The sequence below is a fragment of the Bubalus kerabau genome, chromosome 5 (assembly GCF_029407905.1).
Source record: "Bubalus kerabau isolate K-KA32 ecotype Philippines breed swamp buffalo chromosome 5, PCC_UOA_SB_1v2, whole genome shotgun sequence".
Lineage (NCBI taxonomy): Eukaryota > Metazoa > Chordata > Mammalia > Artiodactyla > Bovidae > Bubalus > Bubalus kerabau.
Window position 1 is genome coordinate 94,510,392 of NC_073628.1, and position 23,606 is coordinate 94,533,997.

A 23,606-nucleotide genomic window follows, 5' to 3' on the forward strand; every position below is an offset into this window, starting at 1 on the left:
CTCCCAATCCCTCCCAGCATCAGAGTCTTTTCCAATGAGTCAACTCTTCACATGAGGTGGCCAAAGTATTGGAGTTTCAGCCTTAGCATCAGTCCTTCCAAAGAACACCCAGGACTGATCTCCTTTAGAATGGACTGGTTGGATCTCCTTGCAGTCCAAGGGACTCTCAAGAGTCTTCTCCAACACCGCAGTTCAAAAGCATCAATTCTTCGGCGCTCAGCTTTCTTCACAGTCCAACGCTCACATCCATACATAACCACTGGAAAAACCATAGCCTTGACTAGACGAACCTTTGTTGGCAAAGTGATGTCTCTGCTTTTGAATATGCTATCTAGGTTGGTCATAACTTTCCTTCCAAGGAGCAAGCGACTTTTAATTTCATGGCTGCAGTCACCATCTGCAGTGATTTTGGAGCCCAGAAAAATAAAGTCTGACACTGTTTCCACTGTTTCCCCATCTATTTCCCATGAAGTGATGGGACCAGATGCCATGATCTTAGTTTTCTGAATGTTGACCTTTAAGCCAACTTTTTCACTCTCCTCTTTCACTTTCATCAAGAGGCTTTTTATTTCTTCTTCACTTTCTGCCATAAGGGTGGTGTCATCTGCATACTGAGGTTATTGATATTTCTCCTGGCAATCTTGATTCCAGCTTGTGCTTCTTCCAGCCCAGCGTTTCTCATGATATACTCTGCATAGAAGTTAAATAAGCAGGGTGACAATATACAGCCTTGACATACTCCTTTTCCTATTTGAAACCAGTCTGATGTTCCATGTCCAGTTCTAACTGTTGCTTCCTGACCTCAAGAGGTTTCTCAAGAGGCAGGTCAGGTGGTCTGGTATGCCCATCTCTTTCAGAATTTTCCACAGTTTATTATGATCCACACAGTCAAAGGCTTTAGCATAGTCAATAAAGCACAAATAGATGTTTTTCTGGAACTCTTTTGCTTTTTTGATCATCTAGTGGATGTTGGCAATTTGATCTCTGGTTCCTCTGCCTTTTTTAAAACCAGCTTGAACATCTGGAAGTTCATGGTTCACATATTGCTGAAGCCTGGCTTGGAAAATTTAGAGCACTACTTTACTAGCGTGTGAGATGAGTGCAATTGTGCAGTAGTTTGACATTCTTTGGTATTGCCTTTCTTTGGGATTGGAATGAAAATCAACCTTTTCCAGTCCTGTGGCCACTGCTGAGCTTTCCAGATGTGCTGGCATATTGAGTGCAGCACTTTCACAGCATCATCTTCAGGATTTGAAATAGCTCAACTGGAATTCCATCACCTCCACTAGCTTTGTTCATAGTGATGCTTTCGAAGGCCCACTTGACTTCACATTCCAGGATGTCTGGCTCTAGGTCAGTGATCACACCATCATGATTATCTTGGTCGTGAAGATCTTTTTTGTACAGTTCTTCTGTGTATTCTTGCCACCTCATCTTACTATCTTCTGCTTCTGTTAGGTCCATACCATTTCTGTCCTTTATCAAGCTTATCTTTGCATGAAATATTCCTTTGGTATCTCTGATTTTCTTGAAGAGATCCCTAGTCTTTCCCATTCTGTTGTTTTCCTCTATTTCTTTGCACTAATCGCTGAGGAAGGCTTTCTTATCTCTCCTTGCTATTCTTTGGAACTCTGCATTCAGATGCTTATATCTTTCCTTTCCTCCTTTGCTTTTCGCTTCTCTTCTTTTCACAGCTATTTGTAAGGCCTCCTCAGACAGCCATTTTGCTTTTTTGCATTTCTTTTCCATGGGGATGGTCTTGATCCCTGTCTCCTGTACAGTGTCACGAACCTCATTCCATAGTTCATCAGGCACTCTATCAGATCTAGTCCCTTAAATCTATTTCTCACTTCCATTGTATAATCATAAGGGATTTGATTTAGGTCAAACCTGAATGATCTAGTGGTTTTCCCTACTTTCTTCAATTTAAGTCTGAATTTGGCAATAAGGAGTTCATGATCTGAGCCACAGTCAGCTCCTGGTCTTGTTTTTGCTGACTGTATAGAGCTTCTCCATCTTTGGCTGCAAAGAATATAATCAGTCTGATTTCGGTGTTGACCATCTGGTGATGTCCATGTATAGAGTCTTCTCTTGCGTTGTTGGAAGAGGGTGTTTTTTATGACCAGTGTGTTCTCTTGGCAAAACTCTATTAGCCTTTGCCCTGCTTCATTCTGTATTCCAAGGCCAAATTTGCCTGTTACTCCAGGTGTTTCTTGACTTCCTACTTTTGCATTCCAGTCCCCTATAATGAAAAGGACATCTTTTTGGGGTGTTAACTCTCCTACTGAATCTTAAAATCTACTAATTCTTTTCTCAAGATCCATCATCCTTTCCTTCAACTTACCTACTCAATATCTTAACTTAAAAGTCTTTCTTTCTTAGTCCTATAAGTCTTTTTTAATACTTTCTTGTACCTCTTCAAATACTTATTATTCTTTTATAATCCCCAACCATTCTCCATTGTTTATAGACTGCTCTGATTGCCTTCTTTATTCTTTGTTTCCTCTGGCTGTTAGACCTCAGTGCGTGTCCTTTTATTTTCCTTTGCTCATGGTGGCACAGATCCAACTGGTGGATACTTTAAGTGGACTGGTGAATGTGGGAAGGAATAAACATCGAAGTCTTCATGGCCAGAAGTGGGCAATTTATCAGTTTCCTTTTGAAACACCTGGAGAGAGCTTTTCTTCACTAGATTAGAAAAAACTCAGTCCTTCCATACTTCCTTACAGCCAGAGGATTGAGAATACTCAGCAGTCCTATGATTTTTGAGGGTCAGCTCTACTAAGGGGCTGCTACATGCTAGTCCTTGTCTTAAAGTTCTCCTTCTATGGTCCCAAAGCTTTTTTTTCATCCCAGAGCAAGAAAGTACCACAGCAGTTATCTAGCTCACACCCTCTACCAGACTACCAGTCCTAATGTCTTCTTGACTTAAGAGGATGTATTTTACCTGAGTTGTAAGTAGAGAGGAAACAAAGCACACTGAAGCCACCATCTTTCTGAATCCTCTGCAAATATAGTGATGAGCATAAAAATGATACATTCTATACACTACTTAATACTGCTTATAGGCTGGTTGGAAAGATAGGTGTTAATAGAAAAAGAAACCCACATGTAATACTGAAATCACAGCTATGATTCATACTATGAAAGAAAGGTAAATGAAAATATGAAAAATGTATGAAAGAGGAACGACTCCTGTAGAGGAATCAGGGAAGTAATGTCTGAAGAAGCCATGGTTAAGCTGAGATACCAAGAAAGAGTAGAGTTAACTGTGTAGTGAGGGAAGGACAGAGAGCTGCAGACAGATAGCAGTTTATTCAAAGACTTTAGGGGTAAGCATGCCATATTGAGGAGGTAAATGGTAAGCATGGCAGAAAAATCAAAGGAGAACAGAGTATGAAAAGAAGCTAGAGAGGAAGATCATGGTGGGCTGGACTGTGAAGGGCTTTGTAGGCTATGACAGCAAGTGGTCTTTTCCTAAAAGCAAGTAGTATTGGGGTATTTTATAACAGGAGTAAAAATATCTGATTCACATTTTCAGAAGATAATAAGGATTCCCAGAAGAGAGCAAATTTAAAGTGTCCAAGTGATACTGGGAGACCAGTGAGGAGGCTTATTGAAATAGCCACTTTCAATAGCCTCTTTCATATTGGAAGAAAAAGAGTAATAAGATGATAGTCACTATACAGGTTGTACACTTTTAGGTAGTAAAATGTAAGGAGGTAAATGAGAATGTGGAAGATGTCCAAGGTGCCTCCAAATTATAGACATTACGCTGATGTTGCATGAAATTGGAGCATCAAGTTGGAAACCACCAGTTCAGTCATTACATCAAGGTGCCTTTGAGATATTAAAGCGGAGAAGTCAATGAGCAGTATAAGTCTGGGGCAGGTCTAGACAGGGGATGTAAATATGTAAGTCATCTGGATTAGGTGTAATTTGAGACTCTTAGGCATGAATGAGAAGACCTTGGGAGAGAGAAGAGAAAAGGATTGTTAATCTTGTACCTTGCTAGTATCTGTCAAAATTGGATTATCTTCTCTGGAAAGATGGCTAGAATTATCTTTATGTATCATTGTCTTGAAAAATGATTCTGTAACTCCATTTATAGAAATCTATCCTCAGAAAATAATGATAATAAGGTAGAAAGACAAAGGCTTATGGATAAAAATATGTAGTTAAGTATTATTTATGATTGCAAATAAAGGAAATTACTTATCTATTATTAGGAGAAAGTCAAGAAAATTATCATACATTTATCTTAATGAATATTATACCATTATAATTTGATATTTATGAAGATGTAATAGCATAAGTATATGACCATGATATGCTAGTAAGTGAAAAGGACACAAAATTGAGAGAACATCAACTGCATGAAAAATGCATAGAACAAAAGAATATAAAGAAATAAGTTTATCTGTCAGTAGTAGAAAATGGATGATTGTATCCAGTTTTATACTTTTATCTAGTTTCCAAATTATTCAAGTATTACATCTTGTGTATTATTTTATTATTAGGCAAGGACATATAAATTTATAATATTGTCCCAGTTATAAACTGGGCAATTTACTCTGTTAAATACTGGTTCATGTTCTTTCCTTTTCCCAATATTGATGAGCATTTCTGATTTGAATTCAGCATAGTATTTTATCTTTTGAGATTATTGCCATAATTTTAAAGTTTTATGAGCCATTTAGACTTGTAAATTAACTTTGAAAACTTATAGAATTACTCGGCAATGGCAAGTCCATCCCCTCAGAACAATTCCCCATCAGCTGGCGCTCAGTGTGTCATGCTGAGAACATTTCTAGTTCCTTCTCTTTTTATTGCTTAGCAGTACAGATGACTCTCAATTCTTTTTATGAGGGTGTTTTAATTGTATAATACATACATGTGGGAACTTGTTAATTATTTTAAATGCAATAGATTGTTTTTTGTTTTTCATCAATGACTGTTAGATAACCCTCCATTTGGACTGTCATTTGTATCATCATTGTCTGTAGGGATATGAAATCATATTGGTTTTGGTTCAAAACTAAAAAGCTTGATTTTTTTCTTTCCTTTTTTTTTTTTTAACTCCAGGAATGTATACAAAGACTACCGCTTCCTTGAGCTGGCATGTGATTCACAGGAGGATGTAGACAGCTGGAAGGCATCTCTACTGAGAGCTGGAGTTTATCCTGATAAATCTTTAGTAAGTGGATTGATCTCTTATTTTTAAATTAGTAACCGTGTTTGAGAAAGCATAATTCAACATACTTTATGCTAAAGGACTAGTTCTCGGTTGACTTAATTAATTTGGCATAGTTTTAACTTTTTACTTTGCTTATATTTCTTTTTATCCATTAGACTTCTATTTTAAGAAGTTTACCAGTATATTTGTCAAAAAAAATGCCCAACTTTGCCATAAAACCTAATGTATGTATGTAATCTCAAAGCATGAGAGAGTTTCTCTGTTTTAATTTAAATTTTATTTTCCTTTTTATGTTATTCTACAGTATACTATTCTATAGTATTCATTTAAGCAGTTTATAGCATTCTTTAATGTAGTCATAGTATATATATTATTAGTCATAACACTTTTTCATATTCTTTAAAATATAATTTTTATGAAAAGCTACCTCCTTTCATTATGTCTGTAGTACCAGTATCCAAAATTAAACTCTGGTTAATGTCACTGTAAGTAAAAAAAGAACAAAAAATATTATATTGCTAGTCCCACTTATCTTTATTAATATATTTCAAGTGTCTTGGAGACACTTCTCTCATTCAAGTTAATAAACAGATCTTCTATTTGTGTTCTTTGGAAAATGTAATATTACACAGACTAGTCTGGATTTAAACTTCAGAATTCCCACCCAACATATGTACACTCAGCATTAAACAGACTCTGCAGATGTGTGGTTCTCGCTGCTTCCTTGCTACCCCTGAGATATTGTACTATCCAGGTTTCCCCTAGAAGTTAAGCACTGAGACTGAGCTTTGGCGGATTTACTTCATCTTGACTTTTGTGGTGCTTAGATTGGCTGTAGATTAGTTTATACGACTGCCCATGCACAAGCTGGGTTATTTCTCGGCCCCAAATAGGTATAAAGTCTTCTCAAGGGAAAGTCTGAGATGGGAGTACATTGTGCGACAACTGAAGCATCTGGAGGGGATTTCAGACCCGACCATATCCCTGAGGTTTCACTGGAATTTCACAAAGTTCCAGAAGTAAAGGATAGAGGATTTGTGCCAAAACACTCTCTTCTTTGCTGTTATTTTAGTTTCCATGTAGACCTCTTAACCCCATCTCTACCTCCACTTGTCTGGTTAGTACCTAAAACAGTGAATCCCCATGACACACCCTGTGCCCTCCAAATGGGGTGAAACCAGACCCTTTCCAGGTGATATGTAGGTACAAAGGTATCTTCTGTACCACTTTGATTTTTGTTGTTAGTTCTAATAGTTACTTATTACTCTGTCCTATCCATTGACGGTAGTATGTTTAATGTTACAAATGTTCTGTATTAAAAAATGCACATATACTCAATGTTTTATTCATTCATTCTGCAAAAGCCTGCTGAGCGTGTGCTTTTCACCAGCTATCTTTCTAGACACTAGTGATGCTAAAGTGAACAGTGAGGTCCTGCCCCTCAAGGAACAGACATTAGAGTGGATGAATAACTTTGTAACTGTAAACTGTTATTTGTTAGAATGATAAGTTCTGTAAAAAATTAAAGCGGCAGACTGTGAGAATGAGGGTCAAGTGAGTTTTATTTTAGTAAAGGTAATTAGGAAAAGCCCCTTTGATTGGAGTAGGCTCCTGAAAGAAGTGGGAAAGTAAATGATGTGAATGTCTGATGGAGAGTGCTCATGGCAGAGGGCTAGCAAGTACAAAGCCAGCTCAATGTCTTAGAGCACCTAAGAGTTACAGTGTGTCTGGACAAGTGAAGGTACTTGATGATTTCCAGAAGTGGTCAGTGGCCAGATTATATAGGCCTTGAAGGAAGTGGCAAGCATTTGTGCTTTATTCTAGGTGAGATGGGAAGCCATTGGAGGCTTGCAAGCCAGTTAGTGACATGATAAGATTTACATTTTTGTAAGATTGCTATGCCTGAGTGTTATGAGAAGCAGCACAGCGTGTGGGGTTAAAGCACAGGCTTTAGCATCAAACTGTGTAAACTGAAATTTCTGATGCTCACCTACAAGCTTTGTAGCCCTTTTATCTTTCAAGATTCCAGTGTCTAAAATGGAGATAACAAGCATCATCTGCAGCATCGTTGACAGGGTTAAATGAGATAATGTAAGGAAAGCACTGGACAGGGTGAACATAAGTTAGCACTCCATTTTTATTTATGATGATGATGATTATTTTCATTGTAGATTACATATGTAAGTGAGTACAAGAGAGTTAAAACATTGTGGATATTTATAATACAGTCCCGGTGTGATTGTGAATACTTTATGATATTTTCTGTCTTCTAAATGTGCTTGGTTATATAAAATATCTGAATGTGTATATGTGTATGTGTGTGTCTTCCTTCCAAGAAACTGTAATGTTTGTGAAAATGTTTTCTTAGGTCATGATTTTGTCAACTAAATTTATTTTAAACGTACCAGACAAGTTTGCTATTAAAAACAATTATGCAGTGCCTCTCTCATGAGGGAAATACTGTCTTGGGAAAGCAAAATTACCCTTCCCTCTGTGAACTGTTTTTATAAACCTGAATTTTCATGTATTCATAGCTCTACACAAAAGAAGATGCTTAATAAAATATTTGCTATTTTTTATTGGAATGCTCAATTTTAAGCAAATCTAGAATTGTCCTACACAAACTGTTTTGATTCTTTTCACATCATTTTTATTTGCTGATTAAAATACGTTTGGTAGTATTGCTTGGAAAATCGAGACAAAGGGGCTTTTTACCACATGCCAAAGATATGACAGGAAATTAAACTTGGCAGTATGCCATGAACATTGCTTTTCTCAGCTTTCATCATAAACAATATTTGCATTTCTTCTGCACCATGTAATTCTGCAGGTTATACTACACAATTGCTTGACTTTCAGATGTTTCAGTGGCAGCTAACTACTGAAAGCAATCTAAGTAGGATGCTTATCTAAACATTGCATTTTATTTTTTTTTATTTTTTTTTGGGGGGTGAGTTATTTTATTTCTCTGACTTCACCCTCTTCACTTGTGAAAAGAGGATAATAATACCTGTTTGACAGGTTTCTATGTATTAAAGACAATAATTGTGAAAGCAGCTAATAGGTTTTTTAAATGTTTTATGTTGGTGAGTGTTTAAAGTAGGAAAAGGAGATACGATAGTTGTTAGAGGCAGTCTGGACCCATGTCTTTCTGCCTCATTTCCCTCTCTCACCTGATATTCTCTCCATTCTTTTTTTTTTTTTTTAATTTTATTTTATTTTTAAACTTTACATAATTGTATTAGTTTTGCCAAATATCAAAATGAATCCGCCACAGGTATACATGTGTTCCCCATCCTGAACCCTCCTCCCTCCTCCCTCCCCATTCCATCCCTCTGGGTCATCCCAGTGCACCAGCCCCATTTTAGAACAATCTTAGGTTTGGGGAAAATGATACTTCTAGGTACAGTTATTCTTAATTTAGAAAGATTTGACAAATAAGTCCGAGTAACCTAATAACAGATGTCTCTAAGTAAATTTTTAGAATTTCTGGTGTTTCTGTTTTTGTATCACTAAACCATTGAGTCAATAGCAAACCAGTCAATCCCTACCCTAATAATGAAATGTTCATGTGTCATAAATGGATATGAGTCAAGACCAAAACAATTCTGCTTTTTACATGAGACAGCTCTATTCTAATTGGAAAAAATTCTACATAGGTCATTTTTCTAAATTGTATAAGTTTGGATTCATTTAGATAAATATCCATCACGCAAATCTGGATGAGCTGATGTTTAGAATAATTTTTTTTGTCCAAACTAAGGTTGCATACTTTTTTATAACACGCGTTTCCTCGTCATATCTTTTCCCATCATGTCCGCATGGTGAAATGTTTTTTATGTCACTCATAATGTTCTGCTACTCTATTCCTTCTGTCTCTTAGGTCATTTCTCTTGGGGTTTTCTACAAAGTTTTCTTCTTTCTTTCCTTTCCTTCCATCTTCTCCCACTTCCTTCCTTCCCTTCATCCATCACTGTTATGTGGACTCTGAAGATTCAAAGATAAAAAAAAGAAGGCAGTTCTTACTTTACAGGAGTTCCAAGTCTAGTGGAAGAGAGAGATGCAAATAAATAGCTACTGTACAATGTGAATAAAAAACTGGTGGGTGTCTATATAAAGCACAACAGCCCAACTATATTCCCATGTACATTTTCTAATTACCTTCTGTTTTCTAATCATTGATATATTTTATTTTGCCATGTTCATTTTCTAATTACTTTCCAGTCTCTTAAACTTTCTGGACCTAAAGCTAAATGTAGACTTCTTATCTGAGCATCGTGGTATGTGACCCTAAAATGGAAATGAGTCCTGAGTTTACTTTCCCACTATGCCACTGACTTACTCTGTGAATGTAGACATAACATCTCTGACCCAGAACTCTGGCATACTACCATCACCTGAGCTTTCTGAGCAGCAAGAATATTTTTAAAATATATTTAAACCTGAATTTGAATTTAACAGAATTTTATTTTTTATTTCTATTTCCTTTGGCCACTAAATTGAAATTATACTCAGTATGAAATTTATACGTATGAAATTAAATAAGTACATAGGAATTTATGTAGTTTCAAAATGAAGTTGTTTCTAAAGGGATTAATAGCTTTTTGTTTTTGTTTTTGATATTCCCTCAAAGATTTGGGGGAAGTTAAAACAGGAGTAGGCACTGAAAATGAGTTCCTCTGCCAAGATTACGACTAACCTCTCTATCCAAAACTTTATTCCCTTTCTTGTTCTGCACCATTTCCCCATCAAGATTAAGCAGCATCAAAAAGTGTGTGTGTGTGTATCAATAGCTACAGGTCACAATTTCATAATTTTAAAACTTAAACAATATTATGATCCATGTACATAAATTTTTCCTCTAGGTGTAAATAGAAATGTGTGAATTTAATTAAATACCTAAAGAATGTCATATAACAAATGACTGATTTTCCTGGCACAGTTTTGTCAGCTCACAATATGACTTTATATATAAATGTGAAGGAATTCCAGATTCTTCTGTGCGTGGAAGTTAGGTAGGCTTGAAGTCAAATCCACTTGTGTTGGAATCCCTACCCTTCTATTTATGTGCCATAAGGCTTAGGCAACTTATTTCACTCTCTAGTTTTTTATTCCTTTTTAAACTCAAAATAATCATTTCTTTCTCTGAGTGATTTTGTAGGATTAAATGCATACTATTGCACACCACATCTAGCTTGGTGCCTACACCTGGAGGAAAGTACTCGGTGCCATGTAGACTTTAATATTGATATTGACTATCATTAATGTGTCCATGAAGCTGTACTTCTCACATTAGTAGTTCTCTTTTCTTTGCAAACTATCGGTGAAATCTGGGGAGAATCTCCCCAACTGTTGGCTGAGGATACCAAACTGTTTAGGAGAGCCTTGAGATTATGCTGCCCTGTGGACAGACTGACCTCAAAGTCTCCATCATTTAGTCAGGAGTGAGCCATAGAGGCTGTCAGGGAAATGAGAGTCCACAAACCTCCTCCCTTCAGATTCTGGCCATCTGAAAGGTGCAGCTGCAAATCTGTGCATAGCCTAGAAACAGATGTGGCACAAATTCAGTTTTGTGTATCTGTTAAGACATACACCTCAGAACTTTTTACAAGAGTTATTTTTTTTTTTAGCTGTATAGATAGATGGTCCTCCTGTCTAGTATATGATTTCTTTTTTAACTTATTAATTTTTAATTAGAGGACAATTGTTTTACAATATTGTGTTGGTTTCTGCCATACATCAACATGAATCAGCTAGAGGTATATGACCCTTCCTCTTGAACCTTCCTCCCACCTCTCACCCCACCCCACCCTTCTAGGTTGTCACAGAGCAACTGTCATTTTTCATCTCTTAAGAAATCATATACCATCTAGACAGTAGAAATGGAAGCACCTTGGAGCTTCACTGTACCTCTGAAGTCAGGACTCTCCCAGTCATAATTCATGCTTTTAAGGACTGCCTTGGAGGTTGAAACCATCCCATAATGCAGTCTCAGGGATATGAGAAAGTCTTTTTGGATAGACTTTACAACCGAATTTTTCTCTGTGGCAAAAAGCAAATGAGGATGAAAGTGTCTGTTTCACTCTAGGAGGAGGAGAGGAATGGACACAGAGCCCCATAAGTATTTATTAATGTGGTGATGACCACTCCCATGTATTTACTCAGCAGTCTTGTGTACAAGATAGAAAACACCCATATTCGTCCCACTCTACATAACTTTATTCTTAGCTTATTCGACAGTGCTTCCCACAGAAATTAGAGCAGCTCCATGACCAATAGTTTAGTTTTTTTTTCAATGAAGGGACTTTCTAAATATAAATGCTGCCATACAGAGTAGTGGAGGAATTATAGAGAATTTACATTTCACCAGTCATGACTGCTATGCCTGTCTCAGAATAGACAACTGGGGAAATGATTGAAGGAAATAAGAAATGGCAAAGCCACACCACGTCTTTCACTTGTATGTTTCTCGTATTTAAGGATTAAGGCCCCCTACTCGGTGACATCACTGTTGCCACTACAAACAGAACCATCTGCCACCGTGCAGGGAAGCCAGCCATTCCCTAATGTGCAAAAATACTTGGTTGAACTCCTGAAACTTATTTGGTAGATCAAAAGCTGCACTCTGTGGAATGCAATAATCTCCATCTGTTTGAGGTATTTTCAGCACTATTGCACTTCTTTGGAGAACCAAGGTCCCATTATTCTCTAAGATAGTATTCTATTCCTGATAAAATTCTCTCTGGGGATCTTTATTGCCTTATTGAACCATTGGCATAGTCTTTACAAAAGACTCCTTTCCCCCTGATTTCATTCATTCTGGTACCATTATTTATGTCTCACATAAACCAGGGATGTTAATGGTTATATCACGGCCACTCACAATGTCAGGAAACTTCTCTATGCTGTTTTTTCAGTGTCTTTAAATTTATGTTTTTATTCAATATGATGGCCCTGATGGTCCTTGAATTAGCCATCCCCCCTAGAGTCACCAGCTGGCATTGTTTTCCAGAAAATACACTCTCCTGCAATCATTCCCTTACTGCTCTCCAGAAAATTTTTGTATGTATTACTTCCCCACACACATCCTCTCTTAAAACTAAATGCCAGATCTCCAGCCCAACCTGTTACTCCACACCCTGTGCTCAGGCTTCTCCACACAGGCACAGACTCCACTCACAGCTCTCTTCCACTCTGCATCTCAGTGGAGAGAGACATTCTTTCTGGGCCCCTTGTGAGGAGAGTTCAGATCTGTTCCCTCTCTATATCGCATCACGTCTCCCCCACAGGATCTGACCTTGCAAGGACTCAGGCTGCCCTGGGAGTAATGAATCACCATTTTATTTTTTTAAGCCATATGTGGGTTAAATTGTTTGATATAAATCATACTCCTGCCGCTCCAGTTTGAAACAAGACAGCCATTTGCCTGCTGCCTGTTGCTGGCTGCTCTCTGTGTCTCTATCCGGAACGTCCCTTTTAGAAATGACTACATTTTTGTAACTAACCTTTCCAGACCCATTTTCTTGAATGTGGACCAGTGTTTATTTTGGCTGCCTCCCCACTATACAGTTTTCACTTCCCATGCCAGCCCAAGACCAAACTCGTAATTTATGAAATAAAGGAATGGTACAGATGGAGGTCGTAACGTGGTCTGCTTGCCCTGTCTCCCCAGAATCACTCACTCCTTTCCTCTTCTCTTTTTCTTTTTTTTTTCCCCCCACCTTCTTTGAAACCAAGGATGCAGTGTTTGTTTAAAAATGCATTGGCTGATGAAATTTTCCACTGCTTGGCATGTTGGAGGAGGGGCTGTCAGGAAAGGGCAAGCCGACATACTAAATACTTTGCCTTTCATGCTAACAGCTCACTTATTACCAATTCAAACCAATGCTTTTTGGCCAGGTTCCCGGTACTTCAAGTATTTCAAGTAGAAAGAAAGGGGGAAATCTCTGTCATAATTTTCTAGTGTTATAAATGTATGATTTCCCTTAATGTAAGTAGAATCTTTGACTCGTCCGTGAGCTTTGGGTGCTATATGTATGAATGGGATGTCAGTGAAGAGGTACTTATTTTGATTTTGATCTAGCATGAAAAACCTCATGATTTTAAAATAAATTTGTTTAACATATTTCTTTTTTTTTTTTTTTTCCTTGCGGCTACATGCACAGGGGAACAACAAAGTAAGTTCTTTGTCCTCCTGCAGCTCCTCTGTCTCTTCAGTCCCCACTCCCCTCCTGCATGTGCCCTTGGTGAGAGTGTTTCTGTGCTTTGAAATGACTGTCTGTGACAGTACACAAATGATAGAGGCTGTGCAAATGTCAGAGAAAACAGAGCTTGGACTACCATCGTGGCGGTTCATTTTTGACCTTTCGGAAAGGAAATATTACGTTCCTCAGGGCTGGTTATTGGACAGTTCAGAGAGGTTGTTTTTATAAGGAAAGAGAGCAACACTGAGAGCAAAGATGATGATTTAATAATGAGGACTCTTCTGCAGAAAGGGTACGACCATCTGATGAAACTCAGTGCAGCTGACGTTTTTGACCCAAAATCAAAGCTCTCATGTTAATGTGCAGTTATAAAAACCCTAAACTGGAGTCTTAAATAGCAGGATGGCTGGCTTTGTTGGTGAAACCGAACTAGATCAGTGCTCTGGCTTTGAAGGTGCCTTAAAATGGATGGAGGAGGGTGGGGTCAACATTTGCCTTGGCTTCTGCGTGCTTGATGTATTCCAGCTGGATGGAGGCAGGAGGGTGTGGGGAATGGAGGGGGAGACTGAAATGTGTATGATTTGTGAAACCAAGCAACACACACACATGGTGGAAACTATTTTAATGTTGTTGTTGTAACAGATAAATGAGTAATTTAGTAGTTCACAGAGTGGCTTGCTTGTTAAAATTTTAATTTAACTTTTCCAGAAGATTAGAACTACTTCTCACTTATATTAGGTATGTAAGAGTAATGTAGTTAGGGAAGATAGTCTTAAGTTTAGCAGGGTGATTTGTTTTTCCTATTTTTTTTCCTATGGAGAATTATTAGTGCTTTATCCTACCAGGTGGCCCACTTAAAATAGGCCTCATTGAATACAATAAGAATTGAAAAGAATCTGTTTTATAAGGGTCTGCCTGCATATTTAAGCCAGCTGGAATTCATCAAAGTTGCTATTCATAAGCCATACATATAGAATTTAAAACAAATGTGGGAAATCTTGCAGTTTAATTTGATGGAATGTGCTATTATGGAATAAGTTGATAGAGTTGGTATTGAAAATGTGTCACTTTATAAATTTATATCTTGCTATAATTGCTTATGACCCAAGTAATAATATTTAATGAAGTTAAAAATAATATTATAAAATCACAAGATAGGCTTTTGTGAAGGACCCAGGGGGGTGAACTTAGCCCACTAAAAGTTTGCTTTTTAAAACAGAAGGTAACTTATTAAATTGATTAAGGATTTCTTCTAGAAGTAAAGGATAATATTTCTAACTAATATTGTCACTATTGGAAAAAAAACCGTTTGGACAAAATTTTAGTTCTCACACCATATGCTGTATTTTGATTCTTGAATAGTCTCTTTGGTCCTGGACACACATTACACTGAGTTGTTGTCTAGAATTTCATGTCCTGCATCTCTTAATTGTTTAAATTGCCTGAGATATGTGAGTGCACTAATAGCAAGTCTATGCATGCTGAGGATCAGGCAGTCAGCTGCTGACATTTTAGGGAGGTGCTAACCCTTGGATCAATCTGGTTTCGGTGTTGACCATCTGGTGATGTCCGTGTGTAGAGTCTTCTCTTGTGTTGTTGGAGGAGGGTGTTTGTTATGATCAGTGCATTTTCTTGGCAAAACTCTATTAATCTTTACCCTGCTTCATTCCGTATTCCAAGGCCAAATTTGCCTGTTACTCCAGGTGTTTCTTGATTTCCTACTTTTGCATTCCAGTCCCCTATAATGAAAAGAACATATTTTGGGGGTGTTAGGTCTAAAAGGTCTTATAGGTCTTCATAGAACCGTTCAACTTCAGCTTCTTCAGCGTTACTGGTTGGGGCATAGACTTGGATTACTGTGATATTAAATGGTTTGCCTTGGAAACGAACAGAGATCATTCTGTCGTTTTTGAGATTGCATCCAAGTACTGCATTTTGGACTCTCTTGTTGACCATGATGGCTACTCCATTTCTTCTAAGGGATTCCTGCCCGCAGTAGTAGATATAATGGTCAATGGAGAAGCTCTATACAGTCAGCAAAAACAAGACCAAGAGCCGACTGTGGCTCAGACCATGAACTCCTTATTGCCAAATTCAGACTTAAATTGAAGAAAGTAGGAAAAACCACTAGACCATACAGGTATGACCTAAATCAAATCCCTTATGATTATACAGTGGAAGTGAGAAATAGATTTAAGGGACTAGATCTGATAGATAGAGTGCCTGATGAACTATGGAATGAGGTTTGTGACATTGTACAGGAGACAGGGATCAAGACCATCCCCGTGGAAAAGAAATGCAAAAAAGCAAAATGGCTGTCTGGGGAGGCCTTACAAATAGCTGTGAAAAGAAGAGAAGCGAAAAGCAAAGGAGAAAAGGAAAGATATAAGCATCTGAATGCAGAGTTCCAAAGAATAGCAAGAAGAGATTAGAAAGCCTTCTTCAGCGATCAATGCAAAGAAGTAGAGCAAAACAACCGAACGGTAAAGACTAGAGATCTCTTCAAGGAAATTAGAGATACCAAGGGAACATTTCATGCAAAGATAGGCACAATAAAGGACAGAAATGGTATGGACCTAACAGAAGCAGAAGATATTAAGAAGAGATGGCAAGAATACACAGAAGAACTATACAAAAAAGATCTTCACGACCCAGATAATCACGATGGTGTGATCACTGACCTAGAGCCAGACATCCTGGAATGTGAAGTCAAGTGGGCCTTAGAAAGAGCATCACTACAAACAAAGCTAGTGGAGGTGATGGAATTCCAGTTAAGCTATGTCAAATCCTGAAAGATGATGCTGTGAAAGTGCTGCACTCAATATGCCAGCAAATTTGGAAAACTCAGCAGTGGCCACAGGACTGCAAAAGGTCAGTTTTCATTCCAATCCCAAAGAAAGGCAATGCCAAAGAATGTCAAACTACCGCAAAATTGCATTCATCTCACACGCTAGTAAAGAAATGCTCAAAATTCTCCAAGCCAGGCTTCAGCAATATGTGAACCGTGAACTTCCAGATGTTCAAGCTGGTTTTAGAAAAGGCAGAGGAACCAGAGATCAAATTGCCAATATCCGCTGGATCATGGAAAAAGCAAGAGAGTTCCAGAAAAACATCTATTTCTGCTTTATTGACTATGCCAAAGCCTTTGACTGTGTGGATCACAATAAACTGTGGGAAATTCTGAAAGAGATGGGAATACCAGACCACCTGATCTGCCTCTTGAGAAATTTGTATGCAGGTCAGGAAACAACAGTTAGAATTGGACATGGAACAATAGACTGGTTCCAAATAGGAAAAGGAGTACGTCAAGGCTGTATATTGTCATCCTGCTTATTTAACTTATGTGCAGAGTACATCATGAGAAACGCTGGACTGGAAGAAACACAAGTTGGAATCAAGATTGCCGGGAGAAATATCAATAACCTCAGATATGCAGATGACACCACCCTTCTGGCAGAAAGTGAAGAGGAACTCAAAAGCCTCTTGATGAAAGTGAAAGTAGAGAGTGAAAAAGTTGGCTTAAAGCTCAACATTCAGAAAACGAAGATCATGGGATCTGGTCCCATCACTTCATGGGAAATAGATGGGGAAACAGTGGAAACAGTGTCAGACTTTATTTTTGGGGGCTCCAAAATCACTGCAGATGGTGACTGCAGCCATGAAATTAAAAGACACTTACTTCTTGGAAGGAAAGTTATGACCAACCTAGATAGCATATTCAAAAGCAGAGACATTACTTTGCCAACAAATGTCCGTCTAGTCAAGGCTATGGTTTCTCCTGTGGTCATGTATGGATGTGAGAGTTGGACTGTGAAGAAGGCTGAGCGCTGAAGAATTGATGCCTTTGAACTGTGGTGTTGGAGAAGACTCTTGAGAGTCCCTTGGACTACAAGGAGATCCAACCAGTCCATTCTGAAGGAGATCAGCCCTGGGATTTCTTTGGAAGGAATGATGCTAAAGCTGCAACTCCAGTACTTTGGCCACCTCATGTGAAGAGTTGACTCATTGGAAAAGACTGTGATGCTGGGAGGGATTGGGGGCAGGAGGAGAAGGGAATGACAGAGGATGAGATGGCTGGATGGCATCACTGACTCGATGGATGTGAGTCTGGGTGAACTCCGGGAGTTGGTGATGGACAGGGAGGCCTGGCGAGCTGCGATTCATGGGGTCGCAAAGAGTCGGACACGACTGAGCGACTGAACTGAACTGAACTGAACCCTTAGATCATTCAAGAGGCATTTTTTGATTTTTTTTTAATTGGAAGATAATTGCCTTACAAAGTTGTGTTGGTTTCTGCCATACAACGTGAATCAGCCATAAGTATATGTGTATATATACATACATGCATAAGTATGTTTGTGTGTGTTGTGTGCTTAGTTGCTCAGTCATATCCGACTCTTTGCAACCCCATGGACTGTAGCCTGCCAGCTCCTCTGTCCATGAGGGTTCTGTCCAGGCAAGAATACTGGAGTGGGTTGCCATGCCCTCCTCCAGGGGATCTTCCCAACCCAGGGATTGAATCCAGGTCTCCCACACTGCAGGCAGATGCTTTACCGTCTGAGCCACCAGGGAAGCCCATAGACAGACAGATAGATCCCCTCCCTCTTGAACCTCCTTCTCATCCAGCCCCATACCCTTCTGTAGGTCATCCCAGAGTGTTGGCCTAGGCTTCCTGTGTTATATAGCAATCAAGAAACATTTATGATTTGACTCTTTCATGAGTGATTCACTGATGACTTAAAGGCATTTTTAAAATTCCCCAAAGAAAACACTTTTCCATAGCAGGAGTCATCCATTTGTGTTGTCCTTCTTGGTCAAGTTCTTCTGAGTAATGAAATGTTCAGTTTAATAGAATTTACTGATTCTTTTCAAATAATTATACAATGAGCGATAAAACTCAGATGCTCTAAGCTGGTGCTCCTTAAGGCTACCTCTCAGATGATGCAGAAGGCCCTGCAGAGTCTCCCAGCGCCTGGAGCCCCCATCTGCACTGTGAATACTTGGTATAGTGCTTGGGGGATCTTTGGGTGCCAGTTAGAGTGTCAGCTGAAGCATGCCAAAGATGCAAACACTTACTGGTTTGATTTTTAACTGAAGAGCAGCTACTTTGGAGGGGCTGATGTGTATTGCCCTTATACCTTAATTCTTGGTTGCTTATGTTATGATTAAGTAATAGTTTGTGAAAGAAATATAAGGCTAATACTTTTAAAATATGATCATTGTACTGACCATGGACTCTGGCACAAAAGAGGCTCCTCAAATCATAAACAGCACATCTGCAGGCTATTTTCCTTTCACTTAGAATTTCAGTATAAATGGACAACACTGGAATACAAGCTGTGCTGTCTCCAGAGTATAGATCTGGAATCTTCAAAAGGAGAATATGAGATTCTTTTTTCCCTCTCATGCTAGGATGCTTGTTCTGCGTTGTCCCAAAGGCAACACACCTGTTTGTTGCCTGCCGTATACATGAGCCAGCTGTAAAAGGTGACTCATTTCAGACTCTCAAAGGCTAATTGTTTGTTTTGTTAATAGCATTTCATTATTTATGATACTAACCAGATACTAGAGAGAATGAAGCTTGCTCAATTAATGTTTCTTTAGATGAGCAGGATGCATGGATTCATCTTCCTTCATACATGCACACATATACATACATACACGTATATTATAAAGTGTATGGAGTAACTCTACTATTCATTTTCTCAATGCCAGCTAAAGTGATCTGCTTCATCCACCTTTGTTATTGTTGTTCAGTCACTCAGTCGTGTCTGACTCTTTGCGACTCCATGGACCACAACACGCCAGGCTTCCCTGTCCTTCACTATCTCCCGGAGTTTGCTCAAACTCATGTCCATAGAGTCGGTGATGCCATCCAACCATCTCATCCTCTGTCATGCCCTTCTCCTCTTGCCCTTAGTCTTTCACAGCATCAGGGGCTTTTTCAATGAGTCTACTTTTTGCATCAGGTGGCCACAGTATTGGAGCTTCAGCATTAGTCCTTCCAATGAATATTCAGGGTTGATTTCCTTTACTTAGAGTTTGGAAGCTACTTCTCTAAACTCTCAGAAAAAAACATCTACAAGAGACACAGAGATTTATATTATAAATGCATTATGGGGCAAAACACCCATGGTCATGTTCTTCCTTGAGCACTTATATGCATTTTGTTATTTCTCCTTAAAAAGCACATTTTCCTTTTGTGAGGAGGTCATAGTTGCTCAGGAAAAATTTTCCTTCCAGACCCATTACTTATTTTTCCTTTGGAAATGTTTTTCTACTGGCTTAGTGATATCTTAAATTTCTTAAAGTAGAGTCTGTCTCCTCTTTCGAGGGGTTTCCCTAGACCATGAATTCCAAGTCAATGTCTTCCAAAGTAAGACCATAATCTAGGACTCTGAATAGTTTGGGGAATGTGAACAAATATAATATAGTAACAGGGAGGTTTGGACTATTCTTTTTTTTTTTTTGGTTGGTTGGTTGGTTCGTTTGTTTGTTGAGTACAAATGTAAATCAGAATATCATTTTCAGAACTGAGCCTTCAGGTAAAAAGTAATCTCCATGTTTTGTCCTAGATAGAAGAGGTTTAATTTCTTTCATTAACTTGATACCCTTGCTTGGTGGACATTTCTAGGAATTTAATAAGCATTTAGTTTTATTTTTTTGTTACTTTGAGTTTTGGTTAAGTATCTTTGATGTTAAATTAGGCAAATTAAAGGTAGAAAAAGCCCTTAAAATATAAAGAATAAAATACTGTTAAAAAAAAGCTCTCAAAATTTCTTAATTATGTTGATATACAAATACAAATGAAAACTAAAAGGAATCCTAGGTTCAGAAATGAATACTTCAAAAAATTTTAACTTATAGAGAAACACTACAGGTACTCGCCTCTCTTATGAATCTTTTATTATGTTTAAAAGAGAAATTAACTAGCACCTTACTTAACATCAGTCTTCTTAAACTAAAGGATGATTTTATGTCCCCCATGTGGAAATATGAAATGGACTGCCTTGATTCAAGAGAAGGAGGATTTGAGAAGGAGAAATAGAACTGAAACATGCAAAAACATGTTAAAAACATGTCAGATTAAAAATAAGTTTTTACTAAGTTCTAGGAGAAGGCAATGGCACCCCACTCCAGTACTCTTGCCTGGAAAATCCCATGGACGGAAGAGCCTGGTAGGCTGCAGTCCATGGGGTCGCTAGGGGCTGGACACGACTGAGCGACTTCACTTTCACTTTTCACTTTCATGCATTGGAGAAGGAAATGGCAACCCACTCCAGTGTTCTTGCCTGGATAATCCCAGGGACGGGGGAGCCTAGTGGGCTGCCATTTATGGGGTCACACCGAGTCGGACACAACTGAAGCGACTTAGCAGCAGCAGCAGCAGCAGCAGCAGCAGAGGAAATGGCAACTCACTCCAGTATTCTTGCCTGGAGAATCCCATGGACGGGGTCCTGGTGGGCTGCAGTCCACGGGGTTGCAGAGTTGGACACAACTGAAGCCACTTAGCACAGCACAGCACTGTTACATTAAATGCAATAATTTTATACATAGTAGAGGGCTTTGATATTTAAGAAAAGAAAAAGGAAAGAAAATCCAATTTGAACACCTGTTTTAACATTTTAAAAATACTAAAGGATATTCTCTAGACAGGACACACAAAAACAGTGTATAAATTAGAACCCAAAACAATAAAGTAAATGGCAATGGGATCATACTTATCAGTAATTACCTTAAATGTAAATGGGTTGAAAGCCCCAACCAAAAGACAAAGACTGGCTGAATGGATACAAAAACAAGACCCATACATATGTTGTCTACAAGAGACCCACCTCAAAACAGGGGACACATACAGACTGAAAGTGAAGGGCTAGAAAAAGATTTTCCATGCAAATAGGGACCAAAAGAAAGCAGGAGTAGCAATACTCATATCAGATAAAATAGACTTTAAAACAAAGACTGTGAAAAGAGACAAAGATGGTCACTACATAATGATCAAAGGATCAATCCAAGAAGAAGATATAACAATTATAAATATATATGCACCCAACACGGGAGCACCACAATATGTAAGACAAACGCTAACAAGTATGAAAGGAGAAATTAACAATAACACAATAATAGTGGGAGACTTTAATACCCCACTCACACCTATGGATAGATCAACTAAACAGAAAATTAACAAGGAAACACAAACTTTAAACGATACAATAGACCAGTTAGACCTAATTGATATCTATAGGACATTTCATCCCAAAACAATGAATTTCACCTTTTTCTCAAGCCCACATGGAACCTTCTCCAGGATAGATCACGTCCTGGGCCATAAAGCTAGCCTTGGTAAATTCAAAAAAATAGAAATCATTCCAAGCATCTTTTCTGACCACAATGCAGTAGGATTAGATCTCAATTACAAGAGAAAAACTATTAAAATTCCAACATATGGAGGCTGAACAACACGCTGCTGAATAACCAACAAATCACAGAAGAAATCAAAAAAGAAATCAAAATTTGCATAGAAATGAATGAAAATGAAAACACAACAACCCAAAACCTGTGGCACACTATAAAAGCAGTCCTAAGGGGAAAGTTCATAACAATACAGGCACACCTCAAGAAACAAGAAAAAAGTCAAATAAATAACCTAACTCTACACCTAAAGCAACTAGAAAAGGAAGAAATGAAGAACCCCAGGGTTAGTAGAAGGAAAGAAATCTTAAAACTTAGAGCAGAAATAAATGCAAAAGAAACAAAAGAGATCATAGCAAAAATCAACAAAACCAAAAGCTGGTTTTTTGAAAGGATAAATAAAATTGACAAACCATTAGCCAGACTCATCAAGAAACAAAGGGAGAAAAATCAAATCAATAAAATTAGAAATGAAAATGGAGAGATCAGAACAGACAACACAGAAATACCAAGGATCATAAGAGAGTACTATCAACAATTATATGCCAATAAAATGGACAACGTGGAAGAAATGGACAAATTCTTAGAAAAGTACAACTTTCCAAAACTGGACCAGGAAGAAATAGAAAATCTTAACAGACCCATCACAAGCACGGAAATTGAAACTGTAATCAAAAATCTTCCAGCAAACAAAAGCCCAGGTCCAGACGGTTTCACAGCTGAATTCTACCAAAAATTTAGAGAAGAGCTAACACCCATCCTGCTCAAACTCTTCCAGAAAATTGCAGAGGAAGGTAAACTTCCAAACTCATTCTATGAGGCCACCATCACCCTAATACCAAAACCTGACAAAGATCCCACAAAAAAAGAAAACTACAGGCCAATATCACTGATGAACATAGATGCAAAAATCCTTAACAAAATTCTAGCAATCAGAATCCAACAACACATTAAAAAGATCATACACCATGACCAAGTGGGCTTTATCCCAGGGATGCAAGGATTCTTCAATATCCGCAAATCAATCAATGTAATACACCACATTAACAAATTGAAAAATAAAAACCATATGATTATCTCAATAGATGCAGAGAAAGCCTTTGACAAAATTCAACATCCATTTATGATCAAAACTCTCCAGAAAGCAGGAATAGAAGGAACATACCTCAACATAATAAAAGCTATATATGACAAACCCACAGCAAACATTATCCTCGATGGTGAAAAATTGAAAGCATTTCCTCTAAAGTCAGGAACAAGACAAGGGTGCCCACTCTCACCACTACTATTCAACATAGTTTTGGAAGTTTTAGCCACAGCAATCAGAGCAGAAAAAGAAATAAAAGGAATCCAAATTGGAAAAGAAGAAGTAAAGCTCTCACTGTTTGCAGATGACATGATCCTCTACATAGAAAACCCTAAAGACTCCACCAGAAAATTACTAGAACTAATCAATGACTATAGTAAAGTTGCAGGATATAAAATCAACACACAGAAATCCCTTGCATTCCTATACACTAATAATGAGAAAACAGAAAGAGAAATTAAGGAAACAATTCCATTCACCATTGCAATGGAAAGAATAAAATACTTAGGAATATATCTACCTAAAGAAACTAAAGACCTATATATAGAAAACTATAAAACACTGGTGAAAGAAATCAAAGAGGACACTAACAGGTGGAGAAATATACCATGTTCATGGATTGGAAGAATCAATATAGTGAAAATGAGTATACTACCCAAAGCAATCTATAGATTCAATGCAATCCCTACAGCTACCAACGATATTC

At 38.1% G+C, this 23,606-nt stretch overlaps 1 protein-coding gene across 6 annotated transcripts in view; it reads left to right on the top strand.

The window, feature by feature from the left end:
• Positions 1-23,606, top strand: part of DNM3 (dynamin 3) — a 660,520-nt gene that overhangs the window by 539,013 nt on the left and 97,901 nt on the right. For all 6 annotated transcript variants that reach the window (XM_055582241.1, XM_055582242.1, XM_055582238.1 and 3 more), the window contains one exon: positions 5,086-5,197. In XM_055582241.1, coding sequence (XP_055438216.1) covers positions 5,086-5,197 — 112 coding nt within the window. The remainder of the gene's footprint in view (positions 1-5,085; positions 5,198-23,606) is intronic.